We start from the raw sequence: 20,389 nt of genomic DNA, 5'->3' as shown, positions 1-20,389 counted from the left end.
CGAAGCTCAACCGAGAAAGATCGAAAGCCTCGGCACACAAATCACACGGGTCTATTTCGACCACCAAAGCTTTGTTTCTTTATTGATTCGAAGATTAACAGAAAATATGTACAATATTTTTTTTATTACTTTGCATGCCGCAGAAAATTTTTTATAACACGAGCATCACTGATGATCGGAATTACCAGTAATTGGTTTTTCGTAATCAATTTGAATCAAAACAATATCATGTATCACGTGTACACGCATAAGAGATTCGTAATTGTGTTTTAATTGTAAGAAAAGAATTATTGGCAACTCTGTTGACGATCATGGCAAGCAAAGTGTTAATAAAGAGTTCCTTCGCACGTAATAGGTAGCAAAGGGATGGGGACGAAGCTCGATCGAGAAATATCGAAATCCTAGAAACAGAAATCGCACAGAACTGATTCGACCACCGAAGCTATTATATTCTTCTCCATCGATTCGACGATTACCTGACAAAGACGTAAAATATTATTAACACACAGAGAGAAGTACAGTTGGCAAAGAAATCGAGGAACGCGTATTTTCCAAGGGATTTAAAAGACGCGATAAGATTACAAAAGCAGGTGGCGGCAAGCTTTGAGTTTCCTCATATGCAAAGGTCTGTCAGCCGCGCCACAGATATGCCCTCGTAATCGGTAATCCTCAAAATAAACCCAGATAATCGTCGGGGAAAACAGAAGTGTCTTGAAGAACAGTACTCTCCTTTCAATTCAACAAATAAACAACTAAAGAAATACAATAAAGCTCGATAAAGATTACACGTCCCTCATTTACGTATCTTAATAGTATACGAGTTTTGTTTGCGAAAGAGAATTTCAGGAATTCTCCGCGAGAACTCGAGTAGTTTAATTAATTATTTTGTTTATTTAAATTACAGTAGAGAGAGCCTGTCAGTTTTTACGATCAGACTAGTTGACTTTGTATTTAGGAAAATGTTTGATGACGTTATAATGGACGTGTAAAGGTGGAAGGAGAGGAAAGGTGGAATGAATGGCACAGGAAATGCGATGAAATAAAAAAGGAACGAAACGACCTTTGATTAGTGTTCCTCGCACGGTTCTAATAATGGCACGCTGCCGCTAATCTTGCGGCTACACGATAAGAAGACGTCAACGTATAATGACAGGTATTACACTCATATGTCGATATGTATTCTCGTCCTTCGTATAGGCGCGCACAATCTACACAGCGTCAAAACTAACCCGACGCTGCGCGCAGATTTGCTGTAATCAATTATTTTAATGCGGGGAACCCTGGTCGACTTAATTGCAATCAATTTTCATCAATTCGCCTTCCATGCCACACAGTGTGTATGTACTACTATCTCTCTGTGGTAGACCTTGTGCTTATTTCATCAAATGTCATGAGTGAGAAAACGTGTTGCAGCTTGTAATAAAAATCTAGACAAAAAAGAAGTAGCTTAGATCGAGGGTGAAAATACATCTAATTTTAGTTTGAGCTGAGATAAATCATTCTGGCTCGTAATTGATTTGTAAAGTTGTCAGAATTCGGAATACCTCGCTGTGTAAAACTGGTACTCTTATATTTCCCAATTGCACGCGAGACAAACGTGATATTTTTAATTGAAAAGTATTTAAAAGACAACTAATTTTTCCAATTGGATCGCATAAATTAGTTTGTCAAATTATTAATGATACATTATTATGGAATTATGGATTGGGAATATAAGAGCAACAGGATATAATAAAAATAGTTCCTTATAAAGATGAGAGGTTATGGTTGGTCTTGGATAACGCTGGTTTACGAGCGATGCGCTGATAGAGGGACGTCGACGCAGCGAGGATTTACCTTAGGTGCTTTACCAGATTTACCCAGTACCTCGTGAAACACGCCCATGTTTAACTTGGCGTTTGAGTTAGACCGAAATTTTTCAGAGAAATCCACCGCCAACCGCGTGTGTGTCACCGACTGTTACCGGACTTATCATCATTCGTAAAACGACGTGCCGCACCCGCTAGTCTCAGCTCTCAGTCTCCATAGGTTATTTGTCGAAATTCATTTAAGTCTAGCACCCATAAAGCTGCCCACGAACCAACAACAGCATAAACGGAAGTCTCTCTCGCTCACTCACTCTCTTTTTATCTGTTGTGCTTTGGCTCACTTCCACTGAAGCAAAAAAATCATCACTACTGTGCGTCACACTTTGCCTACCTTTCGAAATTTCCACTTAAACATTTCCATTTTACTCATATGTTTTTGTTTTATCCTTACCTAGCACGATCCAAAACGTACTAAAAGATTGACGGAATCCTCGACTCCTTGCAAGAAAAGGTATTTTCATATTACTATGCGTCATCCCTCTTATTTCCATGCATCTTCTTTATGGATTCTTCTGTAACCTGAGTATTTGACTTTCAGTGTAAAATACTTCATCTCAATGTCGTTTCTCATGAGTTTTTCTTAGTTCGTCCGCTTATAAGAATAAATATGCTTTCAACCTGTATCGATAATCTCTTCTCTTATTTATTTTAAGCCAAACCAATTTATAAGTCGTTTGACTCTATATAACGAAAATCAATTTACAAAATGTATGCATTTTATACGTCGTAGTTCGATTTTAATGTATTTTCAATTACTGCGCATTTTTGCAAAACTTTCGTGATGCTATTAGAAAATATTTACTATTGACTCAGGATTTAATAAATTGTTGAGGGAAATTGTTTTGGATGAGAAAAAAGATAAAAGTTGTCAAAAACTAAAACTATTCTAACTTGTAATCAATTAAAGAAATTCTCTCGATAAATATTAAGAAATTATAGATTTGTTACAAGTTACGCCATCTATAGACTAATACTAAAACTGCTGAGAAACCTGTCGGTAACGTAACTTTACAGGAACCTACTAAAATCATTAACACTGCTAAAAAAGCTCTCTACCACTATCCAGAATAAATAATAAACTCTTTATTTTAAATAATAATTTAAATATATTCAAAGTTGTTATTTATATTTATTTACATATCTTAACAATTACTAAGATATTGAGAACATCCTGTATATAACAAAACCTAATTATAATCACGTACGAGTTTAATTAGGTTTTTGCACAACAAATATAACGCATCGGTGATCAATTATCCATCTGCAAATAAGTGAAAACAAGCGAGAAAAGAAATAAAAATTTTCGGCCATTGTACGAATGCTTCGAGATTATAACAGCAATTGCGGAATGATATGTATATACACATTAACTTTTAAGTTATTTTGATCCAAGTAAATATAGATAAAAATTTTAATTTGCCAAATTATTGTTCCCTTTGAAAGTTTCACATATACCTTTTTACCTATCCTGGCAACCTATTAGCAGCTATGGCAAAAATGAAAGAATTAAATTGTGCGTCGATCATTAACAGTTTATTTTATGCAACATTTAATTAAATTGTATAAACATCGAGATTTCTTTTACCGGATCTCAAAATATACGTAACATTCTCAACATATGCGTATCATGCGAAAATGTTACGAGATCTGTATATATACATATTTCAACATGGATTTTTGTGTATACCTTCATTTTACATAACAAATTAACTGTATTTGCTATATGTGGTTTAGAATAAGTTTCTTGGGTATATACAAACTGTAAAATTCAGTTGCGAGGTAAAGATTTCACTTGTACAAAAGAAATTGTTAATATAGGTCGAATCACACACACACACACTGGCTTGCTTAAAATGAAATTTCGTCAAAATTATTCAAGAGCTCTTCCCGTTCGACTTTGCCCTTAAAATAAAAAGTTCAATAATGGAAGAGAGAAACTTGTTTCTAAAGGAATTTCGCAATAATCAAAGAACAGCAATATATACTGCATATTTATTAATTGTTAATATTGTTATACTTATATTTATAATGTTCATATATGTATATATATACCTTTTTTCGTATATATACATATACATATATTTATTTATATTTTTATGTAATTACTTGGACGATGCATATACATACAAGGTGTGTTTTGTGAATTATGATATATTTTGAAAAGAGACCGATTCCACACGTATGATAACTATTTGGTTTTTGAATAACCTTTTAAATACTCGCGCGCTCGAGCGCGTGACACTCATAAAATGCTGTAAAAAACAATGAAAAATGTATATATATAAAATAAATATACGATTAAATATGATGCACGATGCAAATAATCCTAAACAAGCGCAACATATAAAATGGCTCAACATTTTGCGTTCTATCCTGATTTTAAAACAATAGTATCGGTTTTGCATGAAGCGGTCATAACAATATGGTGCAAAAAGCCCGTAGCAAATATACGCGATTAAAAGTTTTTATAGCAAATGATCTGTGATATTATTAAAAATTTCAAATTTCATCTGAAATGGTTTGAATTACGCTAATGATAAAATTACTTACAATTAATTTAGTTTCGTTATTTTTGTATATGTAAATATGAAAAAAAGCAATATTTAGTAATAATATGCGATAAATCATCAATTGAATTTACGACAATGAGTAGCAGCGACAAATAATTGCATAAAACACTAAAAATGTCCTTCCGAATACTCCAAATATTACGATTAGTGATAAGATCAGTAGCTCACAATATATTTAATTATTTCCTCACGTAAAATCCGGCCTCTTTTAAATATAAATATAATTATATAGTTTTACCAAATGTCTCTTAGAAATATGCACGTATTTTTAGGTATTTATGGTCAATATCTCCTCATCATTTTTTCTTGCATTTAATAATTTATACGAAAAAGCACGATAATATAGTATAATGTATAATTCCCTGCATCGAACGTCGATCTTTTGAAATATGATTTCTTTATCAATAATATCAATCTGACATTAACGAATTACGTCAATTGCTCGCATAGATCGGTCTAACGCTTCAATTGTGCGGTCTGAAATGTTCAGCTGCTTCGTTTTTTTTTTTTTTTTTGTAACGTAATACATCATATTTAATACGAGTAATAGGCTATAGATCGTAAAAATTAACAAAATATATTCTAAAAACAATTTTGCATACTTACGCAAGATCAACGCTAAAGTGCTTAAACAATTTCATCAGTATCATATAAATTTAATAAAACCACTCACACTGCTCGATAAAAACTTTCATTTTCCCCTAAATATTATTAAAAAAAAAATATTATGTCATCGAACGTAAGTTATCTGTTATGCGTTAAATTTCGTTCGCGCATTTACAATTTCTTTACTTTAGGCTTACGAGCGGGCCATGAAGTAAAGTTTAATTTAACTGCATTGCCACTTGCATAGTAAAAAATGCCACATGGCTAAACGAGTGCCCGATATAAGGCTTATTAAATGATTTAAACTATCAAATTTTAGATTATTTAAACATCTAAAAGAAAACGTCATCCTATACATTTGAAGAACGTGAGACCATCTTGGTATCAGACTCGGGTATTTAAATCCATTTATATACAACTTACAACTGTCGATCTGAGAGTTCGATTTTTTCCCCGAGATTAAATCCGCCAATGTCAGACTGGTCGGTTAGCCCGCCTACACATTATTCCGTGCATGAAACATCTAACGAATAAGTATGGGCCTTTCTTCATTCGACGAATCGACTCCACAGCAATATTGGCGACATTAGCACGTAATAAAAGCGATATTTAGTTCTGCTTGAGTTTAGCAAAATCAATTTCTGCGTAGCCGAAACCTTCTTGGGTCAGCGCAGGTGATATAGGAGGCGCCGAATTGCTGGCCTCGGGTAAATCAAGACTGGCGTAATGCAGATTCGCTGCATTAGCCTGCAATTTATCGTAAGCATCGTTGTCCAGTGGACTTGGCGTAGGCGTAGGCGTTGCTGTAGGCGTCAGAGTTTCCTCCGTGAGTTTTGGTGAAGTCGGTTTCGTCTTGGTGCTTGATGTTTTGAATCCCGAAAAGGTAGGACTCGTGTTCGGAGACGCCGTGACTAGTCGTGGCTTCGACATCGTCCACTCGGAGAATTTTTTCGTCAGAGGTGCCAGAGTATGCTCCTTGGCTAATACGGAATTCGTCGTTGCAGCGAGATTAGTGTCCTTGGCCACGGTCTGCTCACTCTTAACCGTTGTCGACAATGAATTCGATGCATCGGAAGGTTTTACAGAATTAACTAAAGAAATTGCTTTAGTTGGTTCCATCATTGTATAATCCGAATTTGTCGATTCAACGCCTAGCCTACAGCCCTCCTGATTCTCCTTTTGATTTGTGAAAGGCTTTACAGGAGACTGTGGACTGTTCAACGAAAATGGGAAGATGGTTGATGAGGAACCTGTTGGGGTCGCACGTGGAGGCGAAGCCGGTGTACTGGCCAAACTCTCTGAAGTAGGACTACCATTTAAATGTAAGAAATTAGGCGCATTTGTTGACTTACAGGTAGACTGGATAGCAATAGGCTGTGAACGTGACTTATCCTTTCGACTTCCACCTCGTACTTTTCGATTATGCCTATTAAGATTCATACTCATATTTATATAATCCTGCTCTTGACTCGGTCTACCTTTGAACGACATTTCAACGTATCCCTCCGGAGGTCTTCTTGGCTGAGGAAAATCTACCGGTGCCGTTCTTGTACCTCCTACAATGCAAATTTTTTAACATTTGCCCATTACGCATCTAGCATGCTGTAATATTAAAAACCAATCAGTAACGTTGATACCTGGAGGACCGTTTGTTTGCGTAAAATCGTCCAACATCGGCGAGGGAACTTTCTTAAGACTTGATTCAGATCGTGTCCAATCTTCCATACTACCAGCATCCATTCTTACATATGGACCTTCCGCTTCTTCAACGGGTTTTAGAGTTGTAATTACAGGCTTGAGCATCGGAACCATAGACGACGATCCGTATGCATGACCGTGGTTTTGATTGGCAGTGATTATATTATTGTTATTATTGTTATTAGTATTAATGTTATTATTGTTACGATTTATCTGAAAATGTAAAGACCATCCTTGGTAAAGTGCTTTATGGACAAGTTAAAATCAATTATTTATCAATGTATAAAAAGCTTTACAGTACCTGATATAAATGTACCTTGTTCATGCCACTCATATCAACATATGGGGCAGTGGCCAAAGTAGGCAGTTGTCCAGGAGACATATCGACATAGGAACTAGAATCGGTGGCATTGGAGTACGATTGCGACTGTGAGTAAGACGACGGAGGCGACGAGAGAGTAGTCGGAATACTTGGCTTCGTGAAATCTAATTCCATTAGATCTTCCATTCGTTCGGAAGCTCCGGAACAGCCGGAATTATGACCCCACGAGCTTGATAATAACGGTGCCGAATTTGACTTGTTTGAATTCGACGTTTCACAGCTACTTGGTAGTAACGGTGGTGCCATCATAGTGGCTAACCTCCCGATTTCAGGTTTCTTCGAACGACTACCTACCGAGAAAGCCCTTACTCTACTCGCTTCTTGCTGAGCAAGATCCAGGCTATGAAAATATAATATGCACTTTATTATTATATATCACCCAGTAGTATTTTTGGGGACGAGCGACAGTTTAAGCTAATTTACTTATAATAATAATTAGTGTTCTAGATAACAGCATTATTGTCTAATAACGAGAATTGAGTACCCAATATTGTCAATACTTCAAACTCGCCAATGCTTCTTACATTAAAAACGACTTTTGATTAGTAATTCTTTCTATCTAACCAGCTATTCGATGGTTCGTTATTACTATTTAATCATTTAATATTAAGAACTATCGGATTACTGTCTATCGGAAATTTCTAGCAGAATTACAAGCGATTAGGTTTATTGGTTTCTAAAATGGTTTGTTTTGCGAGTATAAGTTCTCTATCATTATTACTTATACTCGTCCAAGATTATAGGTTCACTATCATTTTCAAGGGGGATCTTTTATTATATAAACTTGCATAATTTAGAAACAGACGACCTACCGATTCTTGCGATACCTGCTAGCAGGCTCTGGTCGTGATCCTACCGAGTAAGCTCTGGTAGGTCTGGATTGCAAGTCGTCTCCTGGTGTCAAGAAGCTTGCAACCTTATCTAAATGATACTCGGAAAACCGTAAATCAGTACTAGGTGTACCAGAAGTCACCGAACAACTACTGCCACCATGCTGAGACATGTCGTCAGGAAAATGTCCATTGTGATTATTGGCAGGATCCATATCCACATATCCATCGTCACCAATTGGGGCCATTGGTACATAACCATCTGATAAAGCATTGGTATCCTCTACTAAAGATGATGCTCTTGAATGAGAATGTCCAATCGTAGCCGGGCTCATTGGCATATAATTTCCACCACGTCCAGGACTTGAACCACAAGGACTATACATCTCTACATAGGAACTCTGCTGCAAGATCAACGAAATTTAAATATAATTAATGTCAATGTCTTTGACAATTACTGTAAATAGTAGCGTACAACGATAAGATTATTGCAATATTGTGAAAATGCGTTAAAAATACCTGTGAAGGTGAATGGGATTTAAAGTTTGGAGAGTATTTGTGATGAGAGTGTGTCGTGGACCAAACGGCATAGTCGTCTCCATTTTCCTCGAGAATTACAGGTTCATCAGGGGTCAAGGAATGACCATACCGAGAACCTGTGCTTTCCTCCAGTATATTTTCACCGCCGTCATCCATTGAGAGCGAGGATCCTGCGGAATCGGTGGAGCATGCACCGGAAGCAGGACTTATCGGCATCGAAGATACGGGAGGTGAATACGAGAGTCCTCTGCCAAACATAGAGTGTGGCCTGGATACGTGTGGCACAAAGTGTCCACCGCCACTGGGATGCCCCGATACGATGGAAGACGTGAAACCTTCGCTCGTCGTTCGAGCTCTCGATGGCAAACTATCGCATCTATCCCGTCCACTTGTACCTAAAAAATTAATTGTTAATTTTACATGAAAAATTTGACCCTTCCCCGTTTTAAATATATATATATATAAATATATATATATATATATATATAAAGCCAATACCATCGCCCCAGCATAGCGGTTAGTTCACTTGCATTATATCAAACTTACATGTAAGGTTTTAATCGTCCTTATTGCATTTACGTTTTAATAATGAAAGGAAGTACGGTTGTAAAATGTACGAAATTAATCAAGTGGGATTACCAAGAAACTAAAGAGGAGCATACGAAATATCGAGAATGCAACGAAGTATGAGCCAGAAGTACTAATAAGTACCCAATGTAATTATATCATGGTCAGTTTGCGAAAAATTAAATATAAACAGAAACTCAAGTTTGCAGCATTTCCCGCAATCGTGCAACGGATCTCATGCAAGCGAAAGCTCTTTGTGAGGAATAATCATAGCTCTGCAACAACGGGTGGCTTGATTAATGCAAAGGTGGCAAGTTTGAAACTAGCTTTGCATATTGCCGAGCACTGAAACCCCGCAAGAGATAGAGCAGAGAGAAAATAGTGGTTGAATAGAACAATAAGAAAGGCAGAAAAGGACAGAGTGGTAAGAAGAGGGATACGTGGACTAGAGAAGGGGGTAGAGGGGGAAGGATAAAGAAGAGAGAGAAATACAAAGATATAGATAAGAAGATCAAAGTTAGAAAAAACATTGAAAGAGAAAGAGATATGAGTCACTTAATTTATGACCAAACGAAAATACATACAGCGTAAAACCGATCTTTTAGATGTTTGATTTTGATTGATAATAACAGCAGCTAAGGGCAGCGACAGGGTTCTCTGGTGGGATATTGTCGCGGTTGTGGTTGTAGTGGTTGCGGTGGCGGTGATGGTGGTAGTTGTAGTTGTACTTGTTGTTGTGACATGAGCGGATTGGGAATTATTGACGGAATGGGGATGACTTGCAACTGAATGACGACGTCTAGTAGCAGTGGCACAGTTGGCATTAGTCGCTGCATTCCCAACAGTCCCAGCCCCGGTACCGGCAACGGCTGTAAACCACACAGCTCTCACTGTCGCTCAACTCTACACCTACCATTGAGCATCTAACACACGATTTACAAACTAATCTAGCAAATTAACTGCCCGTGCTGTTATAAGAACCTTCTTCATACGGAAAACGAACCATTCCTTATTGACTAAGGTCAAAAAATCATCTTATTTTGTTTGATTTTTATAAGAGAAAAGGTTTTTATCACTAAAAGCTATATTAGTAAATGTGTTTGTGTTGAAAAGTTTTTATATTTAATTTTGTTTTCTGCTTGCAGTTATATTACTGTTTAACGTAATTAAAGCTTGATATGCTAAGAAAATGCAATAATTTTTAACCATCGAAGACCTTCTTGTTCCTTCTATATGAGCAAACGAAATCAGAGTCACTTACTTCCATATTTTACAAAGCCATGCTACAAAGTTGAAAAATTGATCGAATACATATAGAAGCGTTTTATATGAGGCAAGATAGCACATATAAATTGACACTGCTTTTGTAATGTATTACAAAATGTATGCTTCTCATTAAACCGATGATCGCGTGAACGAAAGAAAAGCATATAACTACTGTGACAGAGAAGAGACCCGTGAGTGTATTGGAAGAGGTACTCTGAGATTTTGAGGTACACTGTGAGGGGGCAGAGGCAGTGGCTGTCTGTTCCTGCAACGGATCCATCTGCTCCTTGTGCGTCTTCTGTTCCTCTGTAAAGCCCGCAACCCACTTTCTGTTACTCTAAAGCTGAGTACTCACGCTTATATACCATGACTCAGTAGATAATTCTTTTTTATTTAAGCAATTTAACTAAACACGAGTGCAGTTATGGTACTGACATACAGGGAGAAAATTCTAAAGCTAGACGATACTCCACAACCGAGCCTAAAGAAAATTGACACAAATTGGATAGATTTTTATGTTAAAATAAAAGGTGGAGAATTGTCTGTCTAATAATGAAAAATATAATACATCTAAGGATGAAAGTATAATATTAATTAAAATAAAAATACTAATTTGTATTAGAATGTAAAGGAATGTGCTCTACTAATTTCATATAGCAATATTACGAAGTGCTAAATGGTTAACCATAACTGACATTGATAATAAATAAAATGGGCATGACAATTTTCTAAAACTATGATTCTTACCTAATGGGGAAAAGCCATGAAGCTTTTGATTTGTATGGCGTCTCTGAAGGACGCATATTGGTTTACTAGCTTCATTTGCTGATGAGCTGCGCATTCTTTGGCGTGGACCTACTTCATCTTTACCACTGCTGGAATTACTCATTGCGTGCAGTATTGCTGCAGACATATTCTGTGCAATATTGCTATCTTCTGCTTCCATCCAAAAATCTCCTCCACCTGTTACTGCAGATCGTCCAACTTCCATATAGAAGATACGGTCTATGTACCCGCAACGTCGAATGCATATTAACTGTAGAATATTAACAAATAAATAATATTTCTATCATCTCTTTCTTGTTGACATAGAAATGGTTCTATTAGGAAAATTAAGAGGCAGATCTACTTTTAATTCACAAAACCAGAAGCCTTTTTCTTAAATTTATTTAAGAAAAGGACATTAAATTTACATGAGTGTACAAGTATTGAGAAAGTATCGAATATGTCCACATAAAATAATTTTTAAGTAGAACAGTACTTTTCAAATAATGAGTAAGAATTTCTTATAATGCGTCTATTCACTTTTTTCAAAATAAATTTGAAAAAATGATCTTCAGTTTTGTGAAGACAAGGTAATATAAAATAAAAACTCACAGAAAATTCTAAACAATCAGAATTATCTTTTGCTCCAATTTTTACTAAACTTAAAGTTCGATCTGTCAAACACAGTCTGTAGGGTCCATGAATGCTCTTTCTTTCACCTAAACCTTTCTTTTGAATGGTAACTTCCCAAATATGTTCTGAAATATATACGAAGGTTTATGGAAACTTTTATTTGCACAACTTGAATTTATAAGTAAAATCGCTATCATATAGTTACTAAGATACAACAGTGTCTTACCAAAAGTAGGACGAGGTTGTTCCCCATCAGGCACATCACCACTCTGGAGCAAGAGCATCTCTTTTAACCAGTCCTCGAGATCTCTTTCATTGTCTAGGATTAGGCAGAAGCATTCATCCTTCGTGTATAAGGCAATTACATGTTTGTGTTTGGTGTCATTGCGTTTGTTGATATTAAAACAACTATGCAACAATATACTCCTTTTTGGGGGCTGCCTGTTCTCAAATTTCTTTCTGCTATCATAGTACTCTAGGCAAGCAGAATAACCTGGTGCATCACCACGCAGCACAAAAAATTTTTTCTTTAGGGTCTTCAATTTTTTAAGTTGTCCACAGCGAACAACGGGCCCTCTTGAGGGGGAGACCAAGCCCCTGCCCGCAGACATCGCCGTAACAGTTATTAAGAAACCCGTGTTTCTAAAAGAATCTCTGGTCACTCTTCCTATCCTGTTTACCATTCACATGGTATTCTGTCCACTTCCGATTGATCGTGTCCGTTTTCGAAGGAAACACGTAACTGGGAATCCCATGATTGTAGAATTAATCGCATCCTCTCATCAATATCTCCAAGTATCTTCCGTACAGTCGACTGCTTGTTGTTGAATGTGAGTCGTAGGATATTTTACAGCATTACTGACGCCACTGAATTCTAGGAACTCCACTCACACTTCCTCTTAGTGAACTAATTCTTCGTCACAGGCACGAGAGCTCGCTTATTTCGAATTTTCTCTTCCCAGTTAGACGCACGTTGACGATTATTTGAGATTGTGATACCTACAGCACGTGTTCGAAGTAAATAAGCAATCGTACGCCATGATGGTATACATGTGCAACACCAAACCTTGCCCACGGATATTCTTACACACGTAGCAAATATTGGGACTCTCGAAGTCTCATAAAAACTACCTGGAGAAATTCTTGAGTATCCGAGAAATTATACAATCATTAACTTGTATTTATGTAGAAAATATCCATGGCTGCTTTGGTTTTGCACCGTGGTATCCATTTATTAACCACCCCTTCCCCGTGCAATGGGTGGACAAAATCGACTAGGAACCCTAAGGAGGTTAGGAAACGCCTTTTAAAACGGCGCCAAGTATGGTTCTCTCTCTCTCTCTCTCTCTCTCTCTCTCACTCACTCACTCACTCACTCACTCACTATTCTCTTCGATATTGCATACATATTCTATACGGTCAAAAAACAAAAGCTGCAACGAAGAACATGGAAGAGCGCTTTGTGGAGTCCAAAATGTTTCCAATCTCGTCTGCTATTATTCACCTTGTCTCGTCTTGTCACGCGCTTTCGTCTAATTTTGCTCGCTAGAAGTAGAGATTCGAATCGTGTTAAAATAAGAGGCTTGTTGTTTTAGCTTTACTTTCTACGCTTTTTGCATTTTTTATAGTAGCAATTTACATAAAGAATAAAAAAAATATACCGGAAGTGCAAGCTAAAACAAACATTTTAGGTTTCCTCGTTTCAGCTGTACTTCATATCTTTTGTGATTAATTTTTACTGTAGTAGATTGTACAGATCGGAAGTACACTAAGTACAGTTAAAACAAAAACAAACGTCTTGTCATGTTACTTCGTCTAATTTCGCCCGCCAGAAATCGAGACTTCAGTCGTGTTAGTCAGGATAGATTGGACATGGGAAGGCAGCAAATAACCCGAGGTCAACAGCTCCCAGCGTCGTGAAAAGCGTGAATCTTCGGGATCACCGTTCTTTCAGTGATGCATCTGTTTATATCGGCGCAGACAATAAATTAAAGTTTACCACGAACTCACAATGATCTAACTAAATCATAAAACACACGCAACGCACATGTATTTGATACAAACACGCGAAAAGAACACGGGTATGTATAAAATAGGAAAAATGAGAGAGCGAGAGAGATTATATTGGCAGGTATGGGTATGAGGAGGCAGGAGGAGGAGGAGGAAAAGAGAGAGAGAGAATGACAGGATGTAGAAAACACAAATACACATATAGTTAAACGTACTTGACAACATAGACGCAGGTGGGTGGTTGAACCCCTGCTTTCTCGAGTCTATAACGCTATTCACGGATAAATAGGCTACTGCCAAGGGCAGAATGATCTTTCATGCGCAATAACAAGCACACATCACATATTTTAGGTCGATATTAGTGTATACATGCTACTAAACCCTCGAGGAGACTCAGGAAGGCGCATGGTTGCGCTAAATCGCGCAATTGTCAATGAGCCAAGTTGCTCGATTGTTGTTTTGCTAGCAGTAGCAGTAGTGATAAAGCTATAGTAGTGGTTGTTGTTGTAAAGGAATAATAATATTATAGTAGTAGTGGTATAGTATGGTAGTGTAACAACAGTAATGAAGGTAATAGCTGATGTAGTAGTAATAATAGCAGCAAGCATCCTTACTATAGCATTGTACACACCTTGGCCCAGCTATTTGGATACTCATTAGAAGAGTTGAGACAGCATTTGCCATTTAGTGAGAATTTGGCCTCCTCGTACCTACCCGTCCTTCCCTCCCCCGTACACGACAAATATCGCGTCACTTAGGATCACGAAACGAGATCTGACTTATCTTTTGCCCCACGTCGTGGAGAAGTAGCGAAAATTCAATGTCGATTATCGATTATTTGCACTTTTGAGACTGGACGTTGAAACGATTCAGTCGAGGAACAATTTTTTCTCGCACGTCTAGCTAACGAAATAGGTGCTCGTATCCATCTTGTAAAGGTCATGTGTATGGTAAGCTCCGCAGTTGTAAACAAGATGTACGCAAGCGCCAACCGCTCGAATGGCGGCAGTGGCGACTCGATATGCGATACGCCACGACCGTAAATACATACTTGTGCCTTTCACCTATACTAAACTACGTTGCGCCGTAGTCGTGTAAATACAAGCTTAACCTTTACCTACACCAATGACGGGCTAACACTGTATACACATATTCCAGGACTGTAAATATACGTGTATGTATTGTAAACACTAATACGAAGCACTAGAAGCATAGAAGCTTGCACTGCATTACGTTTATGTTCTATTATAAGCCAATACTGTAAATAAATTGATATTAGATTTACTGGGTAGCATTCCCGTATGCATACTCGTTCAATGCTATACCATTAATATCGCGTGCGCATACACACAAAAATAAAGCGTATACCTCCCAGTCAAGGTGGACAACTGCGTGTACGATGATGTTCATTCGACGTCCCCTCTCTCCTCTTTAGCGCATACATCTCTTGCATCTGTGCCTAATCTTGTTACCCTCTCTCTACAGTAATGTTTCTTCAACTCTTCGTAAACAACTCTATGAAGGCGCCTTACATAGTTGGAACTAAATATCACTCTAACGACAATCAACTATTTTAACGCTTATGAATCTTTACTAAATTTATTAATTTGCTCTTACAAAACTTCCATAAACGGACCGCACAGATTTTCATAAATTACTAACTTTAGGCTAGGAACAGGAAGGGATGACCTTGACAGGTTTCAAATAAAAATATAACACTGAATTATAGAAAATTATTTTTTTGTATAGTTATTATAACAAATTACTTTAGTAAAGAGTACACAAACTTTCTCGAAAAATATAAGATAAGCTATCAAAATTAACCAATCAAACACATAAACTTTCGAATACGACTAATAAGACTAGTTCATTGAAGCCTTAATCCTTTAGTCAGCGTCAATCCTCGACGGAAAAAACACATAAAAAACTATCCTCTTAACATACTAAGATACAGATATTAAGTTTGTATTTTAATTATAGTCAAATTGTATATAAATATAATATTATTTGTTTAACACTTACTATATCCTTGTTTATCACATTAGGCAGCCTACTTCGCGGTAGAAAAATAATCATAGAGATAATTACTATAAAACAAGAATATAAATCCATTATAAATAATAAAGATGATTAGCCAAACTCTCATTTGGTTCAGTTTGCAACGATTGCCCGACAAGAAATGCAAGCTTATGAGCATATTGGCAGGGTGCAGGAACGCGAACTGTTCCTGGCCAATTATAATATAAATGGCATAACTTGTATGTTATGCGTTGCATGTGGTCGGGCTCGATCTCAGTGCCGTCATGTACCACAATATAATGAGTAGGGGACACGGTCCCCTGATGGGTATTCTGTGAAACTAGAAAAAAATCGTAATAATTTCTTCTAGTGACTGTAGAGTCTACGATAGTGCCTGGTGATGGATTTCTAAAGCCAGAGCCCTAAAAATTATATACAAAGAATTATAACAATCATAATAGCACGTACAATCAGAAATGATCAAATAATTTTGTTTATCGTACTTACACTTGGTGCAAAAATACGAGTATTAATTCGTTTTTGAACAACAACGATTGCTAATTGTGGTTTATAATTCGGATCAATGCAAGAGAACGTCTTTAAAAGTTGTTTAACTTCATATTTTTGAACGGTCTCGAGTTGACCATCGCCCACTCCGTCTCGATATACAATGATTCGGTCAGGATTGCAGTTATTATTCTAAAAATAACGAAATTATTCTAGAAATATTGTCGCCTTTTGTACTTAATTTCCAACTACAGAAAATGTAACTGTAGATAGACATTCACCTTTCGGTACGCATTTATAGCCGATACGAAACATATTTGTAACAAATCTACAATTTCCTGGTTTTTTCCTTGAATGCAGATTTTACTATACCACTTAGTTAATAGTTTATCCATGCTTGCTACAAATCCTGCAATGCTACCTCGTGGTCCTTGTCCTTGACCACCATGGAAAACATCTATTCCACATATCATAGCATTTCTCTAAAATGAATAAATAAGCAGCTGAACTTTCCATTTGTAACTTATTATTAAAAAATTCAGTTTTTTTTACATACGAATGGAATGTGCAAAGCCCAAAGGGCTCCTCCCAATTTACAGTTCATCTGAAGTGCTATTTTTTCTGTAACAGCTTTTAATTTACTAGCATTATCTATAGTTTTTGATATGATCACCTGAGAGGGAATGGGCATTTGTACACAGCAAAATCTAAAAGTTTAACATTTAATAACTATTTGTATATTAGAATTCTTTTTATAAATATAAAACTTACTTTTTTATTGCTGCATATTTATCTCCCCTATTTGTCGGCAATACAAGTACCACAATCTCTAAGGTATTATTAATGACTTCTCGAAGTGCATTTAAATAACCTTCAATCCTATCATCTCGTAAGACTTTACGTATAGGCTCAGATACACTAATTTGCATTGCACGAGTAACAGTACTAAATGTATTTATAAAAGCACTGCAAGGGCTCATATTATTTTGTGTATGTATTATACACCAATTTTTAATATTTATCTAAGAGAAATAAAATAAAAAATTAAAATTTAATATAAAAATCAAGCTAAGGGAATCTTACCGGTTGTATAAGTGGACCTTTGGTGACTGCACTGGACCAATTTGCAGAATCATTAACTTTTACAGTTTTATTATTCCCAAGAATAATGTGTTCTTTATCAAGTATTCTTCCTGAAAAGGCCACAGTGTCCTCTTCCATTTTTAAGCCCCACTCATCCAAAATGTTTTTTGCTAATTCATCTTTGTTCACTTCTCTTATAAACTTTTTAATTACTTTATGTCGGTCATTCGGACTAATATTAACGACCGCACTTAAATCACGCATTATTCGAAAATCTGAACGAATTGCGTCCGTAAGTCCAGTCACATAACATAGCTCGGGAACTAATAATATGATGTTCTCTTGACTCTAAACAAAATTAATGAAAAACATAAAATGTATAGACCCATTCTGAGAAATCTAATACGGCAAAATAATTATAAAGTCCGGTAAATGTGTGGAAGAGTATTAAAACTCCTTAACATAGTAAAATAGTTACTTCTCCATTTGATAATCGTATTTTGCTACGATGAACCAACAAAGGCTGTTTTATATCCTGAATTCTTATATTAAACTGTTGTTTATAATAGTCAACTAGTGTTATAATTTCCTTTTTTCTCTCGAAAGTAGTCATTGGATTTTTATCCCACGCTATATCATCGATACGATAAGTCCGATTATTGTAGCGCGTTATCACACTTGTACCAGTTATTTGATTCACAATTGCATCCTTATACATATGAGGCTTCTTATTAGTTATTTCACGCCTGAAAATATAAATTATTAAACGTAATTTTTTGTCTTCACAATTCTACATAAAAATAGGATTATTTAAACCCTACATTACTGTATAAACTGTATTAGTATGTAACACTCTATGCTTTGCTTCGAGACAAAGCTTTAAACCCCCTTCATGTTCATTAACTGCTGTAACATATCCAGGCCATATTTCCATATTGTGTTGTGGTATAGGAGTTGCACATTTTGGATTATAACTGTCCCTACCAATAGGAACTAAACAGAGAGCTTTTAAAATTCGTTTCACCAATATGTTAAAGAATACTATATTCTCGTGCATTTTCTGTTCTTTTTTGAATATCACAGTCAAATTCACTGTAGATTGATCTGCAGGATGCTCTGATTTCAACACTACTTTCTGTGATAAAATTCATTGCATTAATACTTATTTTCTTTTTTTGTAAGAAAGAAAAATAGCAGTATTATGAAGGTAATCATACTTGTTCATTCAATTTAAATGGCAAATGTAGCAAGGTACCATCAAATGTTTTCGTCTGTCCTATTAACGATGTATGTTGATATAAAAGTTTTCTCCTTAGAGCTATTGAATCAATTTCTGGAGAATACTTGATTTCATATACAAATATCCCTTTTCCAGGTTGAATCGATAGATTTATGTAGTTTGCTGAGAGTGGAACTCTGAAACCAATTATATTTAGGGTTAAACAAATCATAAATAAACTATTGCAGATGTTTATAAAGTTATAGATTGCTCCCTTACTTGGTTCCACTAGTACCATGGCGATTAACTGGTTTATCTTGTTCAGCAGGAGGTTCTGATAATGAGGGCTCATCTGATAAAGTTTCCTTTGGTAAAGGCTGCTTTGGTAGAGATTGTTGTGATAAAGGTTCATCTAGGAATGCAGTTGGCTTTCCAATGTTTCTAAAAAATAGTGAAATACGATTACATTAATAAACACAGCTTCCTTAATTATAGTAAAATATCTAGTATTATGTATTTTTACATATTTTTTTGTATGCTGCTTAACAGATGCGATCTGCCAATAGTTTGTGATATTGGCTGAGGTTGTGCCTGGATTTGAGGAGGTGGAGTATCCGAAATTTTAACTTTTGATAAATTTAACAATAATGCCCGACCTCTGCCAACATTGCCCACTGATGGTTGCACTATTGCTTCAGGAGCAGCAGCTACTGATATAGGTGGATCTTCTGCTGCAGCTTCTTCCTGCCTCACCCTAAGTCTTTGTAAAAGACTTGCTCCTCGACCAAGTCCAGTTTTGGGCATTTGTTTGTCTTCAGACATCTTTTACTAATTTATCTGAATTGGATTGTATCAAATTGTTAAAAATTTTTAATATCTCGAAAAATGAAAAGATTATTCATTTGTAAAGAATTTTTGTTTAATCTCATTAAAAAAAAATAACAAGTATTATCTGCTCTTATAGTACTAGATGCAAGGCATGCAAGCCCCTGTATTGAAGTTTTGTTGGTCTTCAAAAGGCTTAAGGTACTGAAGGTAAATAAAACAAAATTCTATGCTTATAGGTTACAGACATATATTTTATCAATGAGCGGTTATAAAATTCTCAACTTACCCAATTACGTATATAGCAAAAGAGATTTAACAATTCAACAATTAGAATAGCGAAGAAAACAACTTCTCTGTACTTAGAATGTGAAGCAAATTCTTCAGAAGACAAAAGTGCACTAATAAATTAATGCAATATAATGGATGGGCATCCAGCCATCCACCCTCTAGGCTTGAAGGCGGTCGAAAGACTTGAAACTCTTGAAAGTTCAACTTCAAACAAAGAAAGAATGAAAGAAGGCGGGAAGGCGGACCAGTCGAGCTCGAGGCACTTATAAATAAAGGGGAATCACCATAAAAACTGTTTGCCTAAGGCAGTGCCCAGTGAGCCAATCCCTGAGACCCTAAATCTCGTTTTTCAACTGTTTTCGATCACTCCATGTAACGCAGCCAGTGCAGGTCTGCAATTTCTGCTCTTTTACAAAATTTTTCAATTTTTAAAATAATAATGAAATAAATAATAAAAGCATAAACCATGTCTTTTTATAACCTCTCTAGTATAAAGTAATTGTAGACGCACTTTTAATCGCGAAATGCGGGTCTAATCTATACAAATTTTGATGTTGGTTTTGTAGCGGGGGTCTTGTTTTTATGTGCCTGCTCGTAAATAAGAAGTTATATTTTATATTTACTTTTTCATTGAAAAACAAAATATGTTTCATCAGTTAACCGTTCAAATATTATTATTGATCAGAATTTATAATCCTTTTCTTGAAAAT

At 36.1% G+C, this 20,389-nt stretch overlaps 2 protein-coding genes across 14 annotated transcripts; both read right to left on the bottom strand.

Annotated features, from left to right (window-relative positions):
* Positions 1-2,982: 2,982 nt before the first annotated feature.
* On the bottom strand, positions 2,983-15,835 carry LOC136777186 (insulin receptor substrate 1-like). Of its 13 annotated transcripts, XM_066733293.1 has the most exons (12): positions 14,367-15,012; positions 11,952-12,724; positions 11,705-11,850; positions 11,075-11,363; positions 10,517-10,633; positions 9,646-9,930; positions 8,474-8,889; positions 7,937-8,358; positions 7,044-7,464; positions 6,682-6,955; positions 6,397-6,600; positions 6,113-6,353 (listed from the first exon to the last, which is right to left on the bottom strand). In XM_066733293.1, exons 2-12 carry the CDS (start codon positions 12,406-12,408, stop codon positions 6,262-6,264), a joined length of 3,123 nt encoding a protein of 1,040 aa, XP_066589390.1. In that variant the 5' UTR covers positions 12,409-12,724; positions 14,367-15,012; the 3' UTR covers positions 6,113-6,261. The 13 variants fall into 13 exon arrangements, with proteins under 13 accessions (XP_066589381.1, XP_066589386.1, XP_066589380.1 ...); XM_066733284.1 differs by lacking the exon at positions 14,367-15,012 and adding an exon at positions 15,104-15,835 and having other exon boundaries at positions 2,983-6,600; XM_066733289.1 differs by lacking the exon at positions 14,367-15,012 and adding an exon at positions 15,021-15,036 and having other exon boundaries at positions 2,983-6,600.
* Positions 13,624-19,385, bottom strand: AGO3 (Argonaute 3). Its single transcript, XM_066733175.1, has 20 exons — positions 19,087-19,385; positions 18,843-19,004; positions 18,562-18,760; positions 18,166-18,479; positions 17,823-18,090; positions 17,345-17,692; positions 17,033-17,283; positions 16,818-16,968; positions 16,543-16,743; positions 16,262-16,453; positions 15,876-16,176; positions 15,758-15,822; positions 15,664-15,678; positions 15,502-15,545; positions 15,353-15,424; positions 15,178-15,289; positions 14,883-14,993; positions 14,105-14,376; positions 13,951-13,998; positions 13,624-13,687 (listed from the first exon to the last, which is right to left on the bottom strand). Exons 1-20 carry the CDS (start codon positions 19,383-19,385, stop codon positions 13,624-13,626), a joined length of 3,489 nt encoding a protein of 1,162 aa, XP_066589272.1.
* Between the last annotated feature and the right edge of the window lie 1,004 nt (positions 19,386-20,389).

The sequence above is a fragment of the Prorops nasuta genome, unplaced genomic scaffold, assembly GCF_024137725.1.
Source record: "Prorops nasuta isolate Cenicafe-Biocafe unplaced genomic scaffold, Cenicafe_Pnas_1.2 PNAS00010, whole genome shotgun sequence".
NCBI classification, from domain to species: domain Eukaryota; kingdom Metazoa; phylum Arthropoda; class Insecta; order Hymenoptera; family Bethylidae; genus Prorops; species Prorops nasuta.
This window is presented reverse-complemented; position numbering and strand designations above follow the sequence as displayed.